The sequence below is a fragment of the Etheostoma cragini genome, chromosome 24, assembly GCF_013103735.1.
Source record: "Etheostoma cragini isolate CJK2018 chromosome 24, CSU_Ecrag_1.0, whole genome shotgun sequence".
Taxonomy (NCBI): Eukaryota; Metazoa; Chordata; class Actinopteri; order Perciformes; family Percidae; genus Etheostoma; species Etheostoma cragini.
In genome coordinates, this window is record NC_048430.1 from 3,802,208 (window position 1) to 3,823,027 (window position 20,820).

Consider the following 20,820-nt stretch of genomic DNA (forward strand, 5'->3'; position numbering starts at 1 on the left):
CCATCCTCTCATACCCTTCACCATACATAGAGATTGGCATGGGGAACTTTCCATAAGATCATCTCTCAATGCAAATTAAACCAGCTATTAAGTTAACTGAAATAAAACCATTTAAGGAAGAACATTTAATTATTTACATTATTCATTCACAAAGAAAATTGGTGTCCTTAAAGGTTGGATTTTCTAAAATCTAAAATAAAATGGCAACAAAAGATTAAGAATATACCATATACAATAAAATACTGTTATACTTTTGAGAAAGGCAGTTTTAAATAACGATGTGTTATTTGTACTATTATTTAGGATATAAACACCCTTGCATAATCCAGATTTAAGTTTATATAACCCCTCATTTCGTCAACCTGTGTCTGCTCCACAGCTTTAATGAGAGGCGGAGAAAGAGTAGGTGGGCCTCAGAGAATTCTGGGTAGACAGGAAGTCAGGGATGAGTAGCTCCTGTGCTGATAGGAGCCAGGCGTCACAGTGAAGCATCAGGCAGCTGGTCTCTGGAAAACTGCTGGTGCTAATGAGTATTCCTCGAGGATGAATCAAGGAAATCACTTCTGCAAGGCTGAAGTGTGATTGGTTCAGGCAGCAGGATAAAGGAAGGGGAAAGGGAAGGAGAGGTCGATGGTACCTGCTGTCTGTTTCTCATCCAATAAGCAACTCACCTGCGACTCACTTTATCATCAACAACTGGATCACACACAGACACACACACACACACACACACACGCACACACACACACACACACACAAACTACCATATTGTATGCTAATAATATGTACATTTGGCTTGCCTCCTCCCAAACAAAGTCTTTTTCTGTCTTCCTCACACACACACACACACACACACACACACACACACACACACACACACACACAGACAAACTACCATTTTGTATGTTAATATAATAATATAATATGTTAATAACAGTTTAAAGGTGCATGTTGGTTATTAGGCAACAGGAGTTTTAGGGGAAAGAATGAGGTTGTTGTTACCTTGATGGAGTGTTAGAAGATCTACGGCCGATTACAGATCCAGGACAAACATGTCAGATATTAGAATCAGGTGATGTCTCGAGCATCGGCCGAGTCGCGCTGCGCGTTCACTTATCCCCGAGACCACACAGGCGCATGTTCACACACGTGTCAAGTCAGCGTTTTAAAGACCGGAAGTACAGAGTTTTGACTTTCAAATCATCATTACGTTGCCTCCGTGAATTTTAGTTCAGAACGGAAACATTAGAGCATAGTATGCTATTTACACCCCCCCCCCCAAAAAAAAAACGAGACATTATTTAACTAATAATTTACACCATTGTTTAAGTCATGTTGAGCATCTCTCATTTAAAATATAAGTCTAAATACTTGGACATTGCTGTGTTGATTCTTATTTGTTAGGCTGTAGACTACATATTATTATTTATGTCAATACAATATAAGAATTTACAAAAATCATTCATTAAACAAACTGCATGAGGGATTGATGCCAGCGTTAAAGTAGCCTATGGATGTGGTATTAGCTTATTGTAATACAATTTAAATAAATCAAATCAGACACATTAAAATGAAGATTATTTTTGATCTAATTAAAATAACAGTCACTTTACTAATGCCATAAATACACAACCAACTTTTTTAATCCTCCTGTTGTCCTTGGGTCATTTGACCCCTTTATAAAATGTCTATATCTTATATATTCTAACCAAATTACCATAAAGTAAATGGATCGAATTCTTTACAACGCTCTTTGCAAATACAACTGATCACTTTCATTCCTAATAAAACTCATGTCTTCGTTCCTCTGATCTTATTAGTCAAAATAATTCATAATTTCTGCTTTTTTAACTGAATTATTAAGTATAATTCTATATAAATGAGGGTTCTGAGGGTTATTGACCATGAATTCCAAACGGTAGGCTAGTGTAAAACTAGTGGTAGTAAGGTGGTGGTAGTGAAAACTAAAAAGAAAAGTCTGACAAGGGAAAAAAATTTCAATATTTTGTCCATTTTTGAAGCAAGTGAAGATTCAACTATTACAACTTTTTTTTTTTTTTTAAATGCACGACCGGAAATGGTATGTCGCTGCTATGGCTATCTTGACATAATCCCAGTCAGTGATCTCTTCATCAGAAACCCCAACCCTCTTTCCCCCCGATTTTATTTCTTGAAAAACCATTAAATGACGAGAAGAAAGAAGAAAGAAGGAGGAGGAGACGGAGGAGGAGGAGGAGGAAGAGCACGGGGGGTAGAAGAAGAAGAAGAGGAGGAGGAGGAGGAGGAGGATTGGGATCCATGTTGAGAGGATTAGCCCAGCCTGAGCCATCTGTAGACCTGCACTGATTCAAACCTACACGTTACATGACAGACTAATTACTGGCTCCGGTGATTATCTCAGAGCCAAAAACAATAAGAGCGTGTCCGAGGTGAAACCTACTGCTCTCTCTACCTTTGTAAATCACATTCTAATCAGCTGTCAACCAACATCGCCATTAAACCTCGGAAACAACAGGTGTCAGCTGTCAACTCATTAAGCGAAGAAATGCGATTTGGCCTACTTCAGCGTATTTGGTGGCTAATGATTTAATTAAATATAATAGGATACTGTTAATTTCCTTTTACATTTAGTCATACAACAGAAACCTAAAAATGATGCTTCTTGATACAGAGACTCTTGAATCTATTCTATTCCGTCAGCTACAACGCGTCACACGTGCGTGACGTAATCGCGCCGCCCACGTACCAGCGTCCGTCTCCATTGGCAACCAATGCAATTTTGTCTCTCATCAAGGATGGATTCAAAGCATTCCCTTACAGAGAGGGAAATATCAAAGATAGCGAGACACCAGGTAGGCGGGCAATGAATTAACACACGGAATTCTTTTTTAATAAATGTAGAGAAGGCCGTGTTATCGTTGTGCTTCCAAATGCTGCTAGGAAATTGACCCAAACATGAAGTTACCAATACCGACAGTGTTAACTAGCTAGTTAGCTAGCTAGCCTCATTAAAAAGCACAGGAGCACAGGTGAAGCTTAAAGAATTTGGCTCTTATTGTCCCCTAAAACTGTCGGCTGTAGCCTATATTTAAACATTAATGAAAAAGAACTAGGTAAACTGTTTGCTGTAGCCTATATGTAAACAAGAAAAAGAACTAGGTAAACTGTTGTCTGTAGCCTACTATAGTTATTTAGCTAGCTAGCTCAACAAACTGTCAGGACAGATACTGCAGACTCTAATTGAGTACAAGTCTGAGACATGTGTACTTTAGTTTTTCCGTGTTATGCAACATTATACTTCTAATCCACTACAATTACTTTGAAAATTAAGATACAGAACAATTACATTAATCTGATGCGTTTAATAAACTATCTATTTATATTAAAAATGAATGAAATAAAAAAAATATACATTAAACTATACAAGGTAAGATAAACTTTAACAATCCCACAGAGGAAATGTCAGTGTTTCTAAGCTAAAAAAATATTAATACATAAATATAGAAAATAAAGCATGGAACAAAAGAAAATGTACTGAAATACACACACACACACGTGTATATATACCACACCACCTAAATAATAACTGTAATGATACACATGTATCAGCAAAAACAATATGTATGAAGTGAGTCAATCATGATCCAAATACCGGAGTTGCAGATCATTTGAGTTGTGTGATTGATAAAACTAAAAGCTCCACCTTGAGCAGTGCCAGCTTTCAAATGCTGCTTACACATCAATGCATCAGTAGTAACAGTTGTGTGTTCTTGTGTCTGTGATAGAGAGAGGCTGGCGTGCAGAGGCTCAGCTGTCACTTCTCATGGCCCGAGTTCCGTGATGAACGGCGGTGTTTCCATCAGGAGTTTGTGTACGATGTCGCTATGTTTGCCGCCACCTGTGGCTTCCACTGGTTTAACGTGATCTGTGCAGCTGTGATCGCCAAAGACATCTTCCCACAGCTGGACGCAGGTCCGAGCCAACAGTGGGGTACTGTACAGTTTAACCTGACCATAAGAGAGAGCACTGTGTTTCCTGAGAGATTTTAAAGTGCAGCAAAGGCTTCATTGCATTTCAATAATTGTTGTTGGAATGCCTGCATGGCAACAAAAGTAAATAGGTTTAGATTCATTGTAACATTGTTGTCCGTTTTGAAAAAGCTTTAATTGCAGTGCACTTTTCCGCACGAGAAAAACACAAAAACCACGTGAATTCATTGTTGATCATCTAGTACAGATGACCCAAAGACAAGTGAGTCATTTCCAGTGACTCACTCCCTGTGTGCCTTACAAAAAAATCCAAAGCAACAGAGCCCAATTTTTAAAAATGTTTTTCATTTATATTGTTGTCCTAATATGTCTAGGTTTTATAATCCTCCTACGTCTCATATTCATCAGGTCTTGATGTACCCAAACTTTTGTCCTTGCTGAGAGATGCGATGTCTGAGTGTTTGTCAAACCTCACCTCTGTCCACCGGTGTGAGTTCACCCAGTTTCTCACAGACACCTGCATCACCCGGCGGAGGCTTCTCCAGGCGGCGGTGGGTGGCGCAGCTAACGTGACCATCACTCAGTTACACTTGGATGTGCAGTTGCCGCCCACACCTTGTCCTCTAGAACAGGTAATGAAGCCGTTGTAATCAGTGACGGGCAAACCACACAGCTACCATAAACACATCATGTATCTGATCAGTGTACTGTACATGCACTGCAGGGCACAGATCTGCATGAGTGGGAGCATCAGCGCCAACAAGCCGAGCTAACGTCCAGGCTGCGACAGATGGAGGAGAGGCTGCGGAGTCTCCGAGAAGGGTCAAGGGTTACTCTGGAGGACGTTGATGTTCCTGAGGATAATCAACTAGATGAAGCGGTAAGACTCACAAAGGGATACAAAACATTCTGGAATTTCATTTGTTCATATGCTTACAGAGCAAATGTAAGTCCCGCCCCCACCGGAAGGGTATAGAACTCTCCGCTCTCCATTGTGTTGCATGAAGATGCCTCCTCGTCAATTCTGTCTGCTAGCAAACAGGATAATGCCTAAAAGCTGTTGTGTGGTGATTTTCACTACCAACAATTAAAAGAACCCAGAATTTAAATTTGTATAAGCTGCCGACCCCCAAAAAAGCTTTTATGAAGACAAAAGTGGATACAAACATGGGGACTCAGTAGATAATGGTTAGACTGTGGGATCCTAATACCAACCTAACATGTGTAGCTAGTATCACCACACAGCAGTTTTAGGCATTTTTCTGTTGTTTGCTTGCATACGAAATTGAGAAGGAGGCACCTTCGCGCAGTATATCCGGTGGGCCTGGCTTTCAGAGTATGGCGCGATGCACTCTGTCTCTATTCTTTGTAGGGTGTTTTGGCATTGGTTCGTGGAGCAGTGAAGGCCACAGAAGGCCAGATGCTGGCGAGTCTGAGCCAAGAGGCCTCCCTGCTCAGTGACATCCTGCAGCTCAAACTGCAGCTGGCAGCATTGGCCACCAGAAGGCTCCACAACCCTGCTTACTTTCAGACGCAACCAGAAAAGCAAAGCTGCAAACAGCCAAAACAGGACTGAGGGATTTTGGGAATTCAGAGTGAGGACATGGCCTCAGTGAGTAAAGCTAATTGGAGTAAAACACTAAAAATCTCAAGTTATTTAATGTCACATTTTTCAACTCCGAATGAATGCTTACGTTTTTGTCGTACTTCTTGCCGTTTCTGATCTAATTCATTGTCCAGTATGGGATTACTGTTCAATAAAATGTATTATTATGATCTAATTATCCATTTGTGGGCTACTGCACTGGACATTTAAAAGCATTCACTATGTCAAAGTATTGTCATCAAAATGCAATGACAATAGACTCATTGTACTAGACTTGTGCTTGGTTGCAAAGGAAAGAAACTAGTTTCATTCAAATATTTATTAAAAGAAAAAAGTTGTCCTTTTGATTTGACAGAAAAAGCTGCAAATAATTGCATTATAAATAACATCCATATTAAAGAAACAAAAACAAGTTGAGCTCTGACGCCCACTCCCTGTCATTCTTCGCATTTCATTCACAGATTTAAGACTAAAACTGAGGAGCTATATTTCCCTCAATACATGAAAATGACTGCTAATACATTCATTGATTTAACATTCATATATGTTGAGCACAGAGGCCCAGTTCAAAAACAGAACGCAACAATGAAAATAATTTAAATAAATTAAAAAAAATATTTAAAGTACCTAGTGCAAAGGTGAAGTAGCTTTCAGAAACAATTCTTTAACTCAAACACTTATTTTTAACCCGACAGCCCGGCTAAGCAACTATGGTTAAAGCACCTGTAAACTACAGTACCACTGGCTAGGATTATCAGTTTCTATAGTAACAGTACCCATGGTAAAGCCTTTCAGTGTTTATGGTTACAGTACATATTGGTGACCAGTTGGAGTGCATCTTTTATTTAAAGCTTACTGTTTTTCAGATTTTAAGGCAAGCATTTAGCTGCTACAGATGACAGATGCACATTTAGTAAGCTAGCAGAAGTCACCTGCATACTTACAGATAAAACACGACACATAAATACATACATAAAGTACATTCAACTCTTAAAAGTTCAGTAACTAAGTGATGGGATCCTGCATGCTCTTGCATCAGATTAGTTTCGCACTAAAAGCTGAATGGATGGAGAAGAAAAGAGAGATAAAAGAGAGATGAGATGGATGGATGGATGAGGAGGGAGGAGCATGGTGAGAGACGCAGATGGGTTAAAAACCCCAAATCTGATTAAAAATATGAAATTGAGAGGTCTGGAAGGTTTTTGTGCCTCTGATATGGCGGTTGATATCTTAGTTTCATTATCATAGTGTTAGTAGTTATTTGTGTTCTGAACCAAACTGAGTAGACGCTAAGTGTGAACATAGCCTTATTTGTTATTAATTAAGGTTCTCCAGATTTTTATAAAGACATAACTTTTTTAAAGTGTAACCACTAAAGGTTTCTCTTAAAGCTCTTTTAAGCTTTGTATGGAGTTGCTACAAAAGGCTCAGTAGGCTTGTGCCAGCTGGTTGCCCGTAGTGATGTGAGTCAGCATGGTCTGCACCAACTCGGAGAGTTCATACTCATGCTTCCAGCCCCAGTCCCGCCTCGCTGCGCTGTCCTCTAATGCCATTGGCCAGCCATCAGCTAAACAAAGAGACAGAAGAGCAATGTGGTTATGGTATCAAGCCAAAATATTCTATGACTATAAAGTGGAGATATCAATATACCATTCATCCTTCTGTTCTGCCAGCAAACTCACCTTTACCCTGCAGGACAGGATCCACATTGTAGGTGACTTTAAGGTCCGGCAGGACTTTCTGTATCTCCTGGATGAGGTGATGCAGCGTAAAGTTCATAGCGTTGATATTGTAGGTGCGGGTGACCAGTGCGTCTGCCGGAGCCTCCAAGAACTCTAGAGTAGCCCTGAGACAGTCATCTGAGCAGGAAGTAATGGGTAAATAACAGAAGAAGAGAGGAAAACAAAAGACAAGAGAACAAAGAGATAAAATATTATAGGATGATTACCCATTTAGCAATTAAAATGTTGACAGGGAAAACCCCACTATTCTATAGCAAAGATTTGGCACTACCAATGTACATCATAGAAAGCCGTGTGTCACTGCGCAGGTTACACTCAAAACAACCCGTTTTTACAGCTGCGTGGAAGATCTGGACAGCATAATCTGGGAAATGGAAAAACAGATTAAGACCGACGTTACCAGAGCACAACACATCTCTAGAGCAGCCGCTCTACCACTGAGCCACAGCCACACCACCAGTCATCTTATCCACTTTTATATATTTCCTTTAAGTGTTATACATTTGGAACATACATTGGGAATCGATGACTGGGTACGTAAATTCACTCGACAGGGCTGTGGGTTGTACCTCGGACCAAAAAGGTCGGGGTTACACCTAAAGACTTCCTCCTCAGACCTGCTCACCTGTGGTCCCTCCTCCAGGCTGGGAGTCAGCTGATATGATGCCTGGATACCTGAGACAGCGGAAATCCAGCCCAAACCTGTGGTGGTAGTACTAACAAAGAGTAACAGGCAAAGCTTTAACAAACCAAGGGCTTTACATGGATCTGTGGTAAAACACTGAAGAAAAACAATGTAGGAATGTACAGTATATAGAAACTTTGTGTGTGTGTGTGTGTGTGTGTCTCACCTCACCCATCAGCTCTGCGTGGACCTTTGAGACACCGTAGATGGTGCGTGGTCTCTGCACACACAGCTCAGGGGTGGGGTCACTGGATGTGGATGGACCCAAGGCCTCCATCGTGCTGGGGACAAACACACGTAGACCATGTTCGGTTGCTATGTCTAATATGTTATGGAGACCTACAAAGAGAGAGAGGCTGTGCATAAGTGTCTGTGTTAAGATGACTCTAAATGCTGTTGTAACATACCATTCATATCTGAAAAAGAGTGTCTTAAGTACTTCCACAGCAATATAAATATTACAAAAATATATATGCATGTACCCGTGATGTTGACCTCTTTGGCCAGAGCGACGTTGTTCTCTCCCACAGCGGACAGCACAGCTGAATAGTGAACTAGCCAGCTGATATTGTTGTTCACCACAATCTTCTGGAGGTTCTTAAAGTCCAGGATGTCTGAGAAGATGAATGGACCTGTGGAGGACACATGTACACAAAAAAGTTACCGTGTTTTAAGACCCTTTTACCCCAAGAGCGTACCTTTGGGTGCATGTATCAGATTTCCAGTCTGGAAACATTTACCCTGACAAATTCACTGGAACACGGCCTAATAACAAAACCTGAATTGTGTTTCTTTGGTCAAGTGGACATCAGTCAGGTATTTTATAGATTTGTACAGGTGCTAAAAAATAGCTCAAACACATAAAATTAAATTGACATTGAATTCCAGTGTAGGATATACAAAAATACACACCATTATGGTAGACATGTTTGGGAGGTTTCCTGATGTCAGACAGGATCACATTGTTTTTTCCAAATTGTCTCCTGAGGGTGAAACATCAATAAGGTCAGTTCTGGGAACTGGAATCATAGGGACAACACGGACCCATTAACCCTGAAGAGAAGATTCATTTGTCTGAAACATTTATAATAACTGTTTTCACAGCATTTTCGAGCTACTGATCACATTCCAGATTATTCAGTCTGGCCTACAGGTAATGGTGTCACCTTATTCACATAGAATGACAAAACAACTATCCACCTTTGGAAATAGATACATAATTGAAATAAGAGGATATGTAAACTCTGTACCTCAGCAACTTGGCGAGCCCTATTCCTAGCTGTCCAAGCCCTCCTGTAATGAAAAGAAAAGAAAAAATGAGTTTTCATAGAGATGGAATGTCATTGCCTGAAAAACAAAATGCTATATTAGTAACACAGACAAGGACATAGTGCCAAAACCAACCAGTGATGAGGACTTTGGGGTGGTCAGTATCAGTGCAGGTGTGTTGAGAGGATGAGCTGATCCCAGCTACTGCTGAGCTCAATCGCTTAGCCCTGCACTGGGGACTGCTCCCAGCATGCTTCACTGTAGCCCTCAGCAACTGCATCACCAGCATCATCCACCTCCTATAAACAAAAGCACGCATTGACAGCAACAATGACCAGCGTCCTATCTGAAGTACTTTAAAATACTGTGAGTGCATCTACTACCATGATGTACGACAGTTAAGTTACATTAAAATGACTAAACGAACTAGGGTTGTCAAGGACACTTTAGGTGTCCTTTATAATTACAAAATACTTACAAGTTAATAGCCCTGAAAAGGATACGTTATATTCCAAAGTTGCTATCGTTAACGTCACTGCCGTTAACAGACGTACAGTAGATGCCGTGTACGCACACGATTAACGTAACTTCACATGTGTTGTACTGTTTTTACAAGTAATAAAAACGGGAGCATGTGTTTTAGTGGGTGATTTTTACTTTCTAAACTCGATCTGACCTTCTCGCCGAAAACAGCACCTGTGTTCAAACACCAATAACTAGCCCTTCGTTATCTAACCGGGTGTTAAACTAATGTAACCTAACGTTACTATAAATATCAGTAGTTAATAGGTATGTCTATCTATGTGGCCCAGCCAACGTAACATCATCTCTGCTCCTAGATATCAATGAGCTCTCCTGCTGCTGACATTAACGTTAACGTTAGCTATCATCAGACGTTGAGCGAGCTGAAGCTTTTATGCTTTATGTAAGCTAGCTAAAACCAGGCTTTAGCGTAAACGGTTGCAGAACTGGGTAGATAAAACCTAGCTATAGTGTTATTACATTTATTTCTTACTTTAATGTCAACCGATAAAATGAACAGGCGACTTGGCTTGCTTGGAACTCCTTCACCCGGCCAATGTTTGTAACGAAACATAGTTCGTTGTACTGTACTGGCTTACAGCTCAAGAAATACAAACATCCTGTTACTTTCAAAATAAAATTGGTATTACCAAAATTATTAGATTCTTGAATGTTGACTACATTGAAATATATTTAAAAAGAAATGTCACTTCAGAAGCAAAATCACCTACCACAACCGTCAGTCTAAAAAATTGCCATTGAGTTGAATCAAACGTTTTTATATATATTTCACATTCTGCTGTATGAAACAGCGCCCCCCGAATTTTGGAAGCGGGTTTATGTCGCCCACTAGGTGGTTAAAAGACGCCATTGCACCCTCACAGTGTTCTATTTAATTCCGTTGAAGTCGAAGATGATCAAAACCATAGACACGTCAAAGAAAAGCAAGTATCAATTAAAAGTTTAGTACAAACCCACTGGGCTCGTGTCCCTGTAACGAATGCGCGTAAAATAAAACCTGAAGTGAATTGTGAAGCCAGCCACACTGACATTTCAACAACATTTATCAACATTATTTAATGAAACTACAGAACGAGCAGAGTCAAATTGTTGCTAATAATATTAGCTAACGTCAACACCAACGTATCGTCAAGCTAGCAGCGATGGAGAGAGAAGATAAGGACGTTGACCCAAACTACATGACAACTCACCAAGAGTGCAGTGGGACATGACATGTCGTGGCATGGAAACGTCGTCTAATTGAAAGAAAGCCGAATGGACGTCAAAAACGTGAGTCAGATAACCTACTTTGTTTCTGTATGTTTCCGTATCTTTCTCTTTGCGAGCTGATATGTTTCCTGATGATATGTCTCTGTGTGAATACCTCACAGTAACTCCTTGCTGCTGTGTTGTTGAAATTATGAAGGTAATATTATGTATTGTATTGTATTGTATTGTATTGGTGTATGGCATTGTTGCTGTTCTTCTTTTGCATCCATTCTTTGCATCACTGTGTAATGGGTGAACGAGCCTGCTCAGATGGCCTAATCGCTGCTTTTGAGAATCCCTTTATTATTTAATTCTTAAGCTGTGCTTAAGCTCTGAGTCTTTCGTTTTAATAACTGGAATATTGTTGGCCTTGTTGCCAATCTTTTGTATGCCAAGAATATAGATAGGACTGGGTAAGTCATGTATTAGTACATGCAATGATTGCTTTGTTGGTGAAATTACACTTGGTCCTTCTTTATAGCTTATCCTGAAGACCTAGAGTAGTATCTGACTCGCCACTGCTGGAATAAATGCTTAGTTTCTGATATAATTTAAGTGGCCCCTCTAAGAGAACAGCTGGCCCCAGTTGGGCCCTGTGATTGAAATATATATGCCACAACCACCACAGCACATGCTGCCCAGCATGATATCAATAGTCATCTAAAAGAATGCATTTAGTTTATGCAAAACAATGCATGCTAATGATTAAATTCAGAATTTGCCATAAGAATTAATTAAGTGACCGTTCAGTTGTTGTGACTATTTACTAGCACAATGACAGGTGTGATTAACTCATTAGAGATGTGTTCATGCAAATCCCATAAAACTAATGGAACACATTTCCCTTCTGTAATTAAGATGAAATTCAGTGTCAGTCATAACCTTGTCCCTGCTAATTATGTACAAGTGATTTATACTCTGTTGCACACAGGAAGATGAATCTGTGTCTTGCATTGATAACTGAATGGTGGACAAGCGTGTACACACACATGCATACATGCACTCTTAGACGAATGCAACCAGCTATGCATGCCCAGGTCCCCCAGTAGTAGAGGGTCTCGTCCAGAACACCACAGAAACTCATTCTAATTTTACACAGAAAAAACTTTTGCTCTGATTCAATATTCTGTCCCCTTGCCATCCTTGATTGTCAGCTTTTAATTTGCCAGTAGAATATTTGATAAAGTAAGAAATTGGAAAAGTGAAAATGTGAAAAGGTTATTGTATAACAACGCGTCAGTGGCTCTAATCAACACTCACAGTTGTCTTTAAAAAGTACAGTTCTAATGAGGGCTCAGGACTACTACAGTTGACACAGTTGAAAGCATTGGGACTTTTTGAAAATTAATACATGCAGAAAACACTCACAGAAAAATACATTTATTACAGCAATCTGCAGGTCTTTTTTGTGTTGTGCACACTGTCTGTGTTCGCTGAAAACCACCAGGTGGCACTAGATACTAAAACATCCCAAGAAACCAGAAGGCTTGTATAGCTCTGTTTCATAAAAAAGATAACTGTCTGCTGTACCATGCTGTCATTTCTTTTTATTTTCTATAATGTCTAATAGTTGTCAGGAGAACCATAAAAGGCAATTATCAAAAATTAAATAACCCAATGAATAAAATAAACAGCAAATTAGGTCATTATAAATAGTATATAATTATGTGTATTTTTTGGAGTTGCTTGATACTCTGTTCCTACAGGAACTACTGAATGATGAACTTAAAAGTGTACTCCAGAATGCCTAAATACAGTTTTTGTTTGTGTTTTTAGGAATAAATAGGGCAGGCTTTCTCCCCCGGGAGGTGTTACAACAATCCTGTTGTAACCTCCGTACTCCTGAGCTTTTGGATAGAACCAATTTCTCTTGTGGATGTAGTTCCAACCATGCAGAATGGGCCACAATAGATGATGCATGTCTTATTGTTCTTTTGCTTAAAAAGCCTCTGTTGTTTTTTTGTCATTTTGGAGGTCTGCCAAATCTCTCAAAATATAGCACGCACAAATTCAAGGCTTGTTTTTCTCATTGTTGCCATGTGTCCATGCTTGAAATAATACAACACCTTTTTGAAAAATAAGAGATGTTTTGTTTTAATGTGGAGAGGCACTCTGAAAATAAATATCGTTTACACACAAGTGAATTGCTTGAACTTCCTGGTTGAAATGAAGGATCATACACTTACAATAAAATAATGCAGGGATACCCTATAGTACTTTTACATCCACTGTTACATTAACAGTAAACCATCAGCTTCCCTACAATGTATTATGGTGGAAAACACTACGGAGGGGTCTTACTGATCACACAGATTCACACGAACACTCACACAGGAAAGTTACAGTATATTTGCTAAAAGGTTTGCCCTAAAGCAAAGTGCCCACACAGCAGCAGTGAAAACGATTGAATTATGCAGTCTCATTTAATACAAGCCTGCTGATTTTATTCTAGGCTAATTGTTGTTGTAGTTGTCGGTGTTGCACCCCATAAATCTAATCCGTTGTAATTGCCTGGGCTGGAAGAAGTATTGAGAACTTTTTACTTAACATACAAAGGTATTTGTGGCCTGATTTACTTACATTGTCAGAAGTACTCATTATGCAAAATAGATATTATTCAAGTATTATTGGTAATGCAGGAACATTTAAGCAGCATTTTTAGGCTGTGAATGTGGTGTGTAATTGTAATTATTGTGTATAATGTTGAGTATTGTTATGTATCATACGTTCTCTAAAACGAATGGCCCTGTTATGAATTTCCTGGACATTTTTTAGCTGTTTCTATAATAAAACAATGCCAAGGGTTTGAAATTAGCAAAATGAAAGCATCTCTATTAACCAGAAGCTGTCTTTGCATTATGCCTCCTCGTTGTTAGGCTATCCAAAATAATTTCAGCCCTACATAATCTTCTCATCACAAACCCTAATATATTAACACAGCATGTGATACAAGAATGTTCACAAATAGATAGTGTTCATAATTAGATAGATAGATAGATATTTATTGATCTCAATAAAATGGGAAAATATAGTGTTACAGCAGCAAAATATCAGTCACACAGCACAGAATATAAATATAAATAAAATACTAGGATACAATATACTTTAAAAAATAATAGGATAAAATACAAGAACAAATGTTTGAATATATACAAGTTCGGAATACGAAAGCAAGCAACTGCTTAAATAGTACGATAAATATGTAGATAAATGTCACAAAAAGGACAATATCTGCAAATAAACCCTTTCGGCACATACGGTCACTAAGTACCAGTGCTCATACTGGACGTGAATGAGCTCAGCCTCTCTGCCGTCAGTGTTCTCCTAATTCACCATCATGACTCCGTCCACTAATGGGATTTAGTCAGGCCTATTTATTGCCATTAGGGAATTGAGGCTACATACAGTGTGTGAGGGGTTAATTAGAAACAACTGAAGAGGTCAGAGGTGTGTGTGTGTGAGTGTGTGTCTGTGTGTGTGTGTGTATGTGCTGAGCAGATGTGGATATGAGAGGGCTGGACCTTTGGTAATAGGGGGTGGACTTAAACAAGGATCCTTGGGAGAAGATTTATCTGCAGCCTGCTGTGACACGGGGACAAATAGTGCTGATAGGTGAAGGCCTCTCGGTGAAGAGTCAAGTCTGGATGACAAATAGCTTTGTGTATGTATGTGTGTGTGTGTGTGTGTGTGTAATATAGGATACCAGACCATATTCACTTATCACTGAGTCAGGTACTTCCTTGAATCTGCTCCTTGACATCCAGCAGGGACTCGTTCGCTTCTCTCACTCGCCTCTCTCGTTTTGTCCCTGCCTCTCTCTTTCCTCCTATCTATCTCTCTTCTCTTTAATACTCACTTCCACCCCCCCGGCCCCCCACCCCCCTCTCTCCATCCCCTCTCCCCTCCCCTCCTCTCCTCCAGCACTCTCAGCACTATCTCCCAAGCCTCTCTGCTTCCCATATTACACTGCCAGATAAGAGAGAAGAAGGCCCCGACTGACAGGAAGCCCAAATTAATTTACAAGCAATGATGCCGTTCCTGGGCTGATAGAACAGTCTTTATACAATATGAAGGGACGGGGAGTGACGCATCGGAGGCTCCGCTGGGGAGAGAGTGCGACCGTGCTATCTTTGTAATTATGAGGAGAGACCTTGATCCTTCTCAGTCTCTTTCTGTCTCCCTTGGTCTCTCTTCCCCCCCCAATAAATGTTGTAGAAAGAACCCTTGAGACAAATCCCAGCTTACAGGTATGGCTTTTGGCAATGAAGAAATCAGTTTGATTTCTTTCTCAAGTTTTTCTTTCTTTTTTGCAGCTTATATTATGCATGGCTTGATCACACATTACATACGTTCAGACGACAGTTGTGCCACAGTTGTTCTTTCCTCCTCAGTCTCCCACCGCTGATACTGTCAACACTTATTGCACAATTTGCCACAGCTGTATGGCCTGTTAGGCTCACTGCACCATAGAATCTATAGAAATGTAAGTGGATTAAGGAACTCAGTTATCTACTTTACATAGCATTCATTAGCCACTGCCAACAGTTGATGCTGAAGCAACACTTCTACAACCAGAGGTGATGGGTGGCAGTAGCTCAGCCTACAGGGAGCTGGGTTGGGGACTGGAGTGTCTCTGGTTCAAGTCCCCGTATGGACCAAAGTACAGAGTGTGGATTGGTAGCTGGAGAGATGCTATTTCACCTCCTGGGCACTACCAGGTGTTCTTGAGCAAGGTACCTGATAGCATATTCCTTATCTGGTTGTTGCAATTCCTCATTTTAAAGTAGAGCTGAACAAAACATTCATGTTATATTGACATCGTTATATGTCAATATATACAAACATGGTCTTAGATTTTGCATACCGTGATATCCTAAAATGGAACAATTGTGGTCTTTCCCTTGCTGTGAAGGCTGTGGTACAGGTGATGTCATTTTTAGAACTTAATTTGCTTTTACCCTCTATTAAATCGACATGACTGATTATTTTTTATCTAAAATCTCATTGTGAAAACACCCTTCAATTCTCTTTGGTATATTGACATTGATGTATTCGTTCAAGAGTATTGTGAAATTTGATTCTCTCCATCTCGCCCTGCACAATCTGGTCCACGGCCTGATGCCGTATAGCAGGGAAAGGGGAGCGTGGAGGAAAAGGAAGGCTTCCAGCTACCGAACGACTCAGACTTCATTCCACATGTAACCAAAAGGGTGTATGTTCATGTTACATGCAACATGTTGGAGGAAGCTAAAACACTGTTCAGCATACATGTTAGTACCATGCTGTGACATGCTTCTTTTGTTGATTTAAGTCTGGAAAACCTAAAATTAGAGCTGAAATAAATCAGCAAACAATTTTGATGATGGTTTATGCCATTTAAAAAAACAACAACTAATGCCAACACTTCCTCCAGCTTTTGAAATGTGTAAATTTGGAGTTTTTTTTAGTCTTCTATGACAGAAAACTAAGCATTTTTAGGTTTTGGCTTTTCATGATTTGCATGCACACAGTAAGTGTAAATAAGCTTGAAAATTGTAAAGCTTTTTAAACCCTGTGTGTAAGTGGAAAGTATGCAGTAGATACAGTATAGGCTGCTGTATGTGCTCTTTGTAGTATTTTGTAAAATCATGGGTGAAATCTGGGTTTGGTCAAATTCAATTCACTCTTCTTAGCTTTAGCGTGCATTTTGTTAAATATTTACAATTGTGAGGGCGCAATTACATAAAAGAAATTTGGTCGAAAAAGAAGATAAAGTCTGACTCAGGGGCATTTATTACCGCAAAAATAATGAAAGAAGAAATATTCAATCTGGGGATCCATAACCTCGGACATGCTCAAAACATGACATGAGGGAGAAGGGGCTGCGGTGGTACTGGCAACGACGCAAACGGTTAGTAACAGTTGCAGGACGACATCACAACGCTAAGATAGCTGCCACAGAGACGTGCCAAAGCCCGATTGTGCTTATGCTCCTCTCAGTGAAGGAGAAGTGTAAATCCAAAGCTGAAAACTCCATTAGGCCGAGTCAGTCATGCATCCGTGTGCTCCAGTGCCAGACAGCTCTGTAAATCAGCTTCTCTTTTTCTGGCTCCACTGAAGAAAACAATATGGGTAGTGTCTGGGTACTGAGCATCGGGCCCTTGGGTCACACACACACACACACACACACACACACACACACACACACACACACACACACACACACACACACACACACACACACACACACACACACACACACCCTAGGGGCCCGTCTGCTACAGAGTGAGACCAAATGCTCTGATCCAGGTTGAACTAACCACTGACATGTGCACCTGTCAGACATGGGCTGCTGAAGGTGTGTGTGTGCATGTCTACTGTTTGTGCAGTACTGTGTGTGCGTGTGTGTGTGTGTTATTCGAGTGTTTGTTTATCCCACCTTGGTGAGTCTTTAATGACCAAAAAAATGCATTGAGCTCTAACAGTGTGTGTCGTTTTATTTGTCTTTCTTCTTGGTGCATTTGTATTGTATTATGTTTTTTTATTATGTTTGTTCTTCTGCATATTTTTGGTACAATAAAAAAAATATTAGAGCTGTTGCACTCTGTAAAAATGTGACCATATATTTTTCAGTTTAACTTGAAAATGGATTTGGATTCTCTCTCTCTCTCTATCTCTCTCTCTCTCTCTCTCTCTCTCTCTCTATCTCACACACACATACACATTCAAATAGACAGACTGTAAAGTAAACAGATTTGGAGTGTGTCCGCCCGTCCTAATCTGTTGGCCAGTAAAGGCTGACTGAGGCCTAGCAGGTGCTAGACACTTGTCTGTGGAATGTGGAGGGTCAGACCTCAGACCTCCCACCAGGACTGAGCTTCCTCTGTTCTGTGTGGGTGTGTGTGTGTGTGTGTGTGTGTGTGTGTATGTGTGTGTGTGTGTGTGTGTGTTACATGTGGAGGGTGCGTAGGATGTGGTCACCACCTGGTCTTGACCTAATTCCATTTTTTATCTCAGGACCAAAACATTACATTACACTCGGCAGGTTGGTTGTTTTGGACTTAATATCTGATCTATGATTGAATCGAAGAATTGGAATGAACTGAATGTCCTCGATAGCACACATGTTTTGTTTAAATAGGCAAAAGCATTTCTTTATTGGTAAAACAACAGAATATGATAAAATGTAAAAACACATTTATGTTTAAATATGTTAACTTACTATAATAAGATACTTTTAGAATCTTGGATTAATATTTGGTCTAATATGATGTCTGTAAGTTATCAGTTAGATGCAATGCTTTATTGCCAGTTCAAAATTGCTGATATTTGGTTTGGTAAGATCACATAAAACATATCATAACTAGGTTGAGACATAAAAGAAATGGTAAAAAAACATATGATGACAATAGTCAACTTGTAACCCTTATGTGCTTATTCCTCTATGATACAATATTTGTACTTTGTTTATTGAGATCAAGCTAATTTTCTGCTTTCCACACACATCAAAAGTTAAATATCCCAATATTTGTGACCAAATACCTTGATATCAATACCCCAACAATATTGTAGTGTTGACTAATGGTGCTTTCGCAAAATATTTACACAATGAGATTTTTGATAAATAACCATTAGTAATGTGGATATAATGACTAAGTGGGTAAAAACAAATAATAGAATAGTTACAAAAGTCTGGTAAGTTTAGAAAGTGACATCACTTTACTGTAATGCAGTCTTTAAAACCAGGAAAATACAACACTATTTCGCCATATTACGATATTACAATATCCAAAATCTAAGACGATATCTAGTCTCATATATCAATATTGATATAATATCAGTACTCTACTGTATATATGGTGCCTTCCTTTTGAGTACGTGAATGTATTTTTATTAGGAAAATGTTGAGTTTGTATTGCAAAACTCCAAATATCTCTATTGTTTCCACATCTGGATGTATCCCTTTTCATGCAGTTGTAATCATAATATCTGTCTGCATGTGTGAGACGTCCCTCCTGTAGCGCCACATTAAAAACTACCGCGACCATTATTTCAAGCTTATCAGCAGAACAACACACAGCCTTAAAGGAGTGGGAATCAGCAGAAAAGCCGTCTCCACTGTCTTTAATTTAGATTAATGCTACCTGCCTGCATTTTTGCTGCCCTGTGGACAACAAGTAAGAGCAGTAATCACCTTTCCATGGGGTGCTCTCTTAGTAGGTCATACAGTAGCTCCACACCAAATACAAGATAATGGGGAAAGTTTGGAAGGTGTGGATGTTATTGTGCGCTGTATTTTTGTGGGTATTGTTGTTATTCTAATCACAAAAGTCAGCGCTGTAAACGATATGCAGAATATGCATAAGTGACACAATCCAGTTTGTGCTTTAACCAGGATGTGCTCCCATGTAACAGAGAGATTCAACCCAAATTGAATGAAGGTAAAGGGTTGAACCCCTGATTTATTTCTCTTTCTGTACACCTACCTCCTCTCTCCCCCCCCCCCTGCCTTTCTTCCTTCCTTTCTCATTTTTCCCCGTGTCAGAATGACTGATGGTGGCCAGCAGAACTGGGTGTCCGGCATTATAGCTCAGACAAATGGCTGCGGCCTGCTCGGCCAGGCCTTGGACCGGACAGAAATCAATATTTCACTATTTAAAATCTATCAAAAGAGGATTTCTGAGAGCGCTGCAGCCGCCTGCATTCCCTTCCACCCACCACCAACCACCTTCCCCAAACCCGCCCCCCACCCCCCACCCTGCCATGCTACGAACACTGAATCAGACACTTTGTAGTTACAACTAGTAATCAATAAGCCAGCACCTTCACAGATCTTAACCGCAGTCGCCTCGGAGCGGTGATGAATGGCGAGGAAGGCCGCGATTCATTTTGTCAGGCCATTACGCCGGCGAATTCTGTCCACTTCATCCTGCAGACAGTCATTTTTCACAGTTCATAAGGAGCAGGAATGGGTTGCGATGGAGGAGAGGAGAGGCAGACAAAGAGAAGGCAGACGGAGATACTGTAGAGAGTCGACCAAAACGGGGAAGAAACAACCTGGGGAGGAGAAAAAAAAGGGAGTGATGACAGACAGTATGAGAAAGCAAGAAAAGGAAAGAGAAAGCAGAGATGTAAACCAGACGGCGTGGCTCCTGTAGCCATTTTCTGTTACAGTGGAGGAGAGGACAAACGCACACTGTGTGACATAAAATCCTTAAAACCTCAGTTTTGGCTTGATTTTCATGTTTAAACTAAGAAAGATTGAAGCTCTATGGGCTGGGTAAACAACCCTTTTGATCTGTGAAAACCTCTCTGGATTATATGGAATAAGCCACAAGAACAGCAAAAAAAAAAAAAGTATGTTTGTTAGCTAAAAACAAGACAACAGCCAGCTAGACTGTGTTCATGCTCTGTGGAACCAAATCAGTCAGGGGGGAAATTGTTTTTTTTTTTCTTCTCATCGCTGAAAGCATTTCATCGCCATAAAGCACACTAGGGCAAAGTAACCATGAACAAGTCCAACTAGTCAAACGCATAATGCTTACAAAACGGCAAAGTGGTAAATTAGTCGTACTAAAACGCACTGTGCGCTCCCACACAGTAGAATGTCGTGATATTACTTCACGTCATGTCCAATTATAATAGCCACGCAGTACTTTTGTATAAAATATCAGCTTGAATTAGAAAATGTAATGGTAGCAGGAATCAAATGGACTTAAATTGGAAAAAGTAAAATCCCTCACCTTCTGTCATTTGTAT

The 20,820-nt window shown here is 40.0% G+C and overlaps 2 protein-coding genes across 3 annotated transcripts in view; one reads left to right on the plus strand and one right to left on the minus strand.

The window, feature by feature from the left end:
* Positions 1-2,488: 2,488 nt before the first annotated feature.
* Positions 2,489-5,906, plus strand: c24h8orf74 (chromosome 24 C8orf74 homolog). 2 transcript variants are annotated; one of them, XM_034864753.1, is made up of 5 exons: positions 2,489-2,852; positions 3,786-3,972; positions 4,398-4,621; positions 4,693-4,869; positions 5,362-5,906. In XM_034864753.1, the coding sequence occupies exons 1-5, from the start codon at positions 2,772-2,774 to the stop codon at positions 5,563-5,565; spliced, it is 873 nt and encodes a 290-aa protein (XP_034720644.1). In that variant the 5' UTR covers positions 2,489-2,771; the 3' UTR covers positions 5,566-5,906. The 2 variants fall into 2 exon arrangements, with proteins under 2 accessions (XP_034720644.1, XP_034720645.1); XM_034864754.1 differs by having other exon boundaries at positions 2,512-2,852; positions 4,714-4,869.
* The window catches only part of LOC117939416 (L-threonine 3-dehydrogenase, mitochondrial-like), a 22,050-nt gene continuing 7,129 nt past the window's right edge, over positions 5,900-20,820 (minus strand). The window contains exons 3-13 of the mRNA XM_034864752.1: positions 10,307-10,398; positions 9,427-9,590; positions 9,273-9,315; positions 8,935-9,005; positions 8,505-8,654; positions 8,189-8,361; positions 7,963-8,053; positions 7,609-7,701; positions 7,278-7,454; positions 6,920-7,162; positions 5,900-6,858 (exon numbers count right to left, since the gene is read on the minus strand). Of these exons, the coding sequence (XP_034720643.1) occupies positions 7,023-7,162; positions 7,278-7,454; positions 7,609-7,701; positions 7,963-8,053; positions 8,189-8,361; positions 8,505-8,654; positions 8,935-9,005; positions 9,273-9,315; positions 9,427-9,583 (1,095 nt within the window). The 5' untranslated portion in view covers positions 9,584-9,590; positions 10,307-10,398 and the 3' untranslated portion in view covers positions 5,900-6,858; positions 6,920-7,022. The remainder of the gene's footprint in view (positions 6,859-6,919; positions 7,163-7,277; positions 7,455-7,608; positions 7,702-7,962; positions 8,054-8,188; positions 8,362-8,504; positions 8,655-8,934; positions 9,006-9,272; positions 9,316-9,426; positions 9,591-10,306; positions 10,399-20,820) is intronic.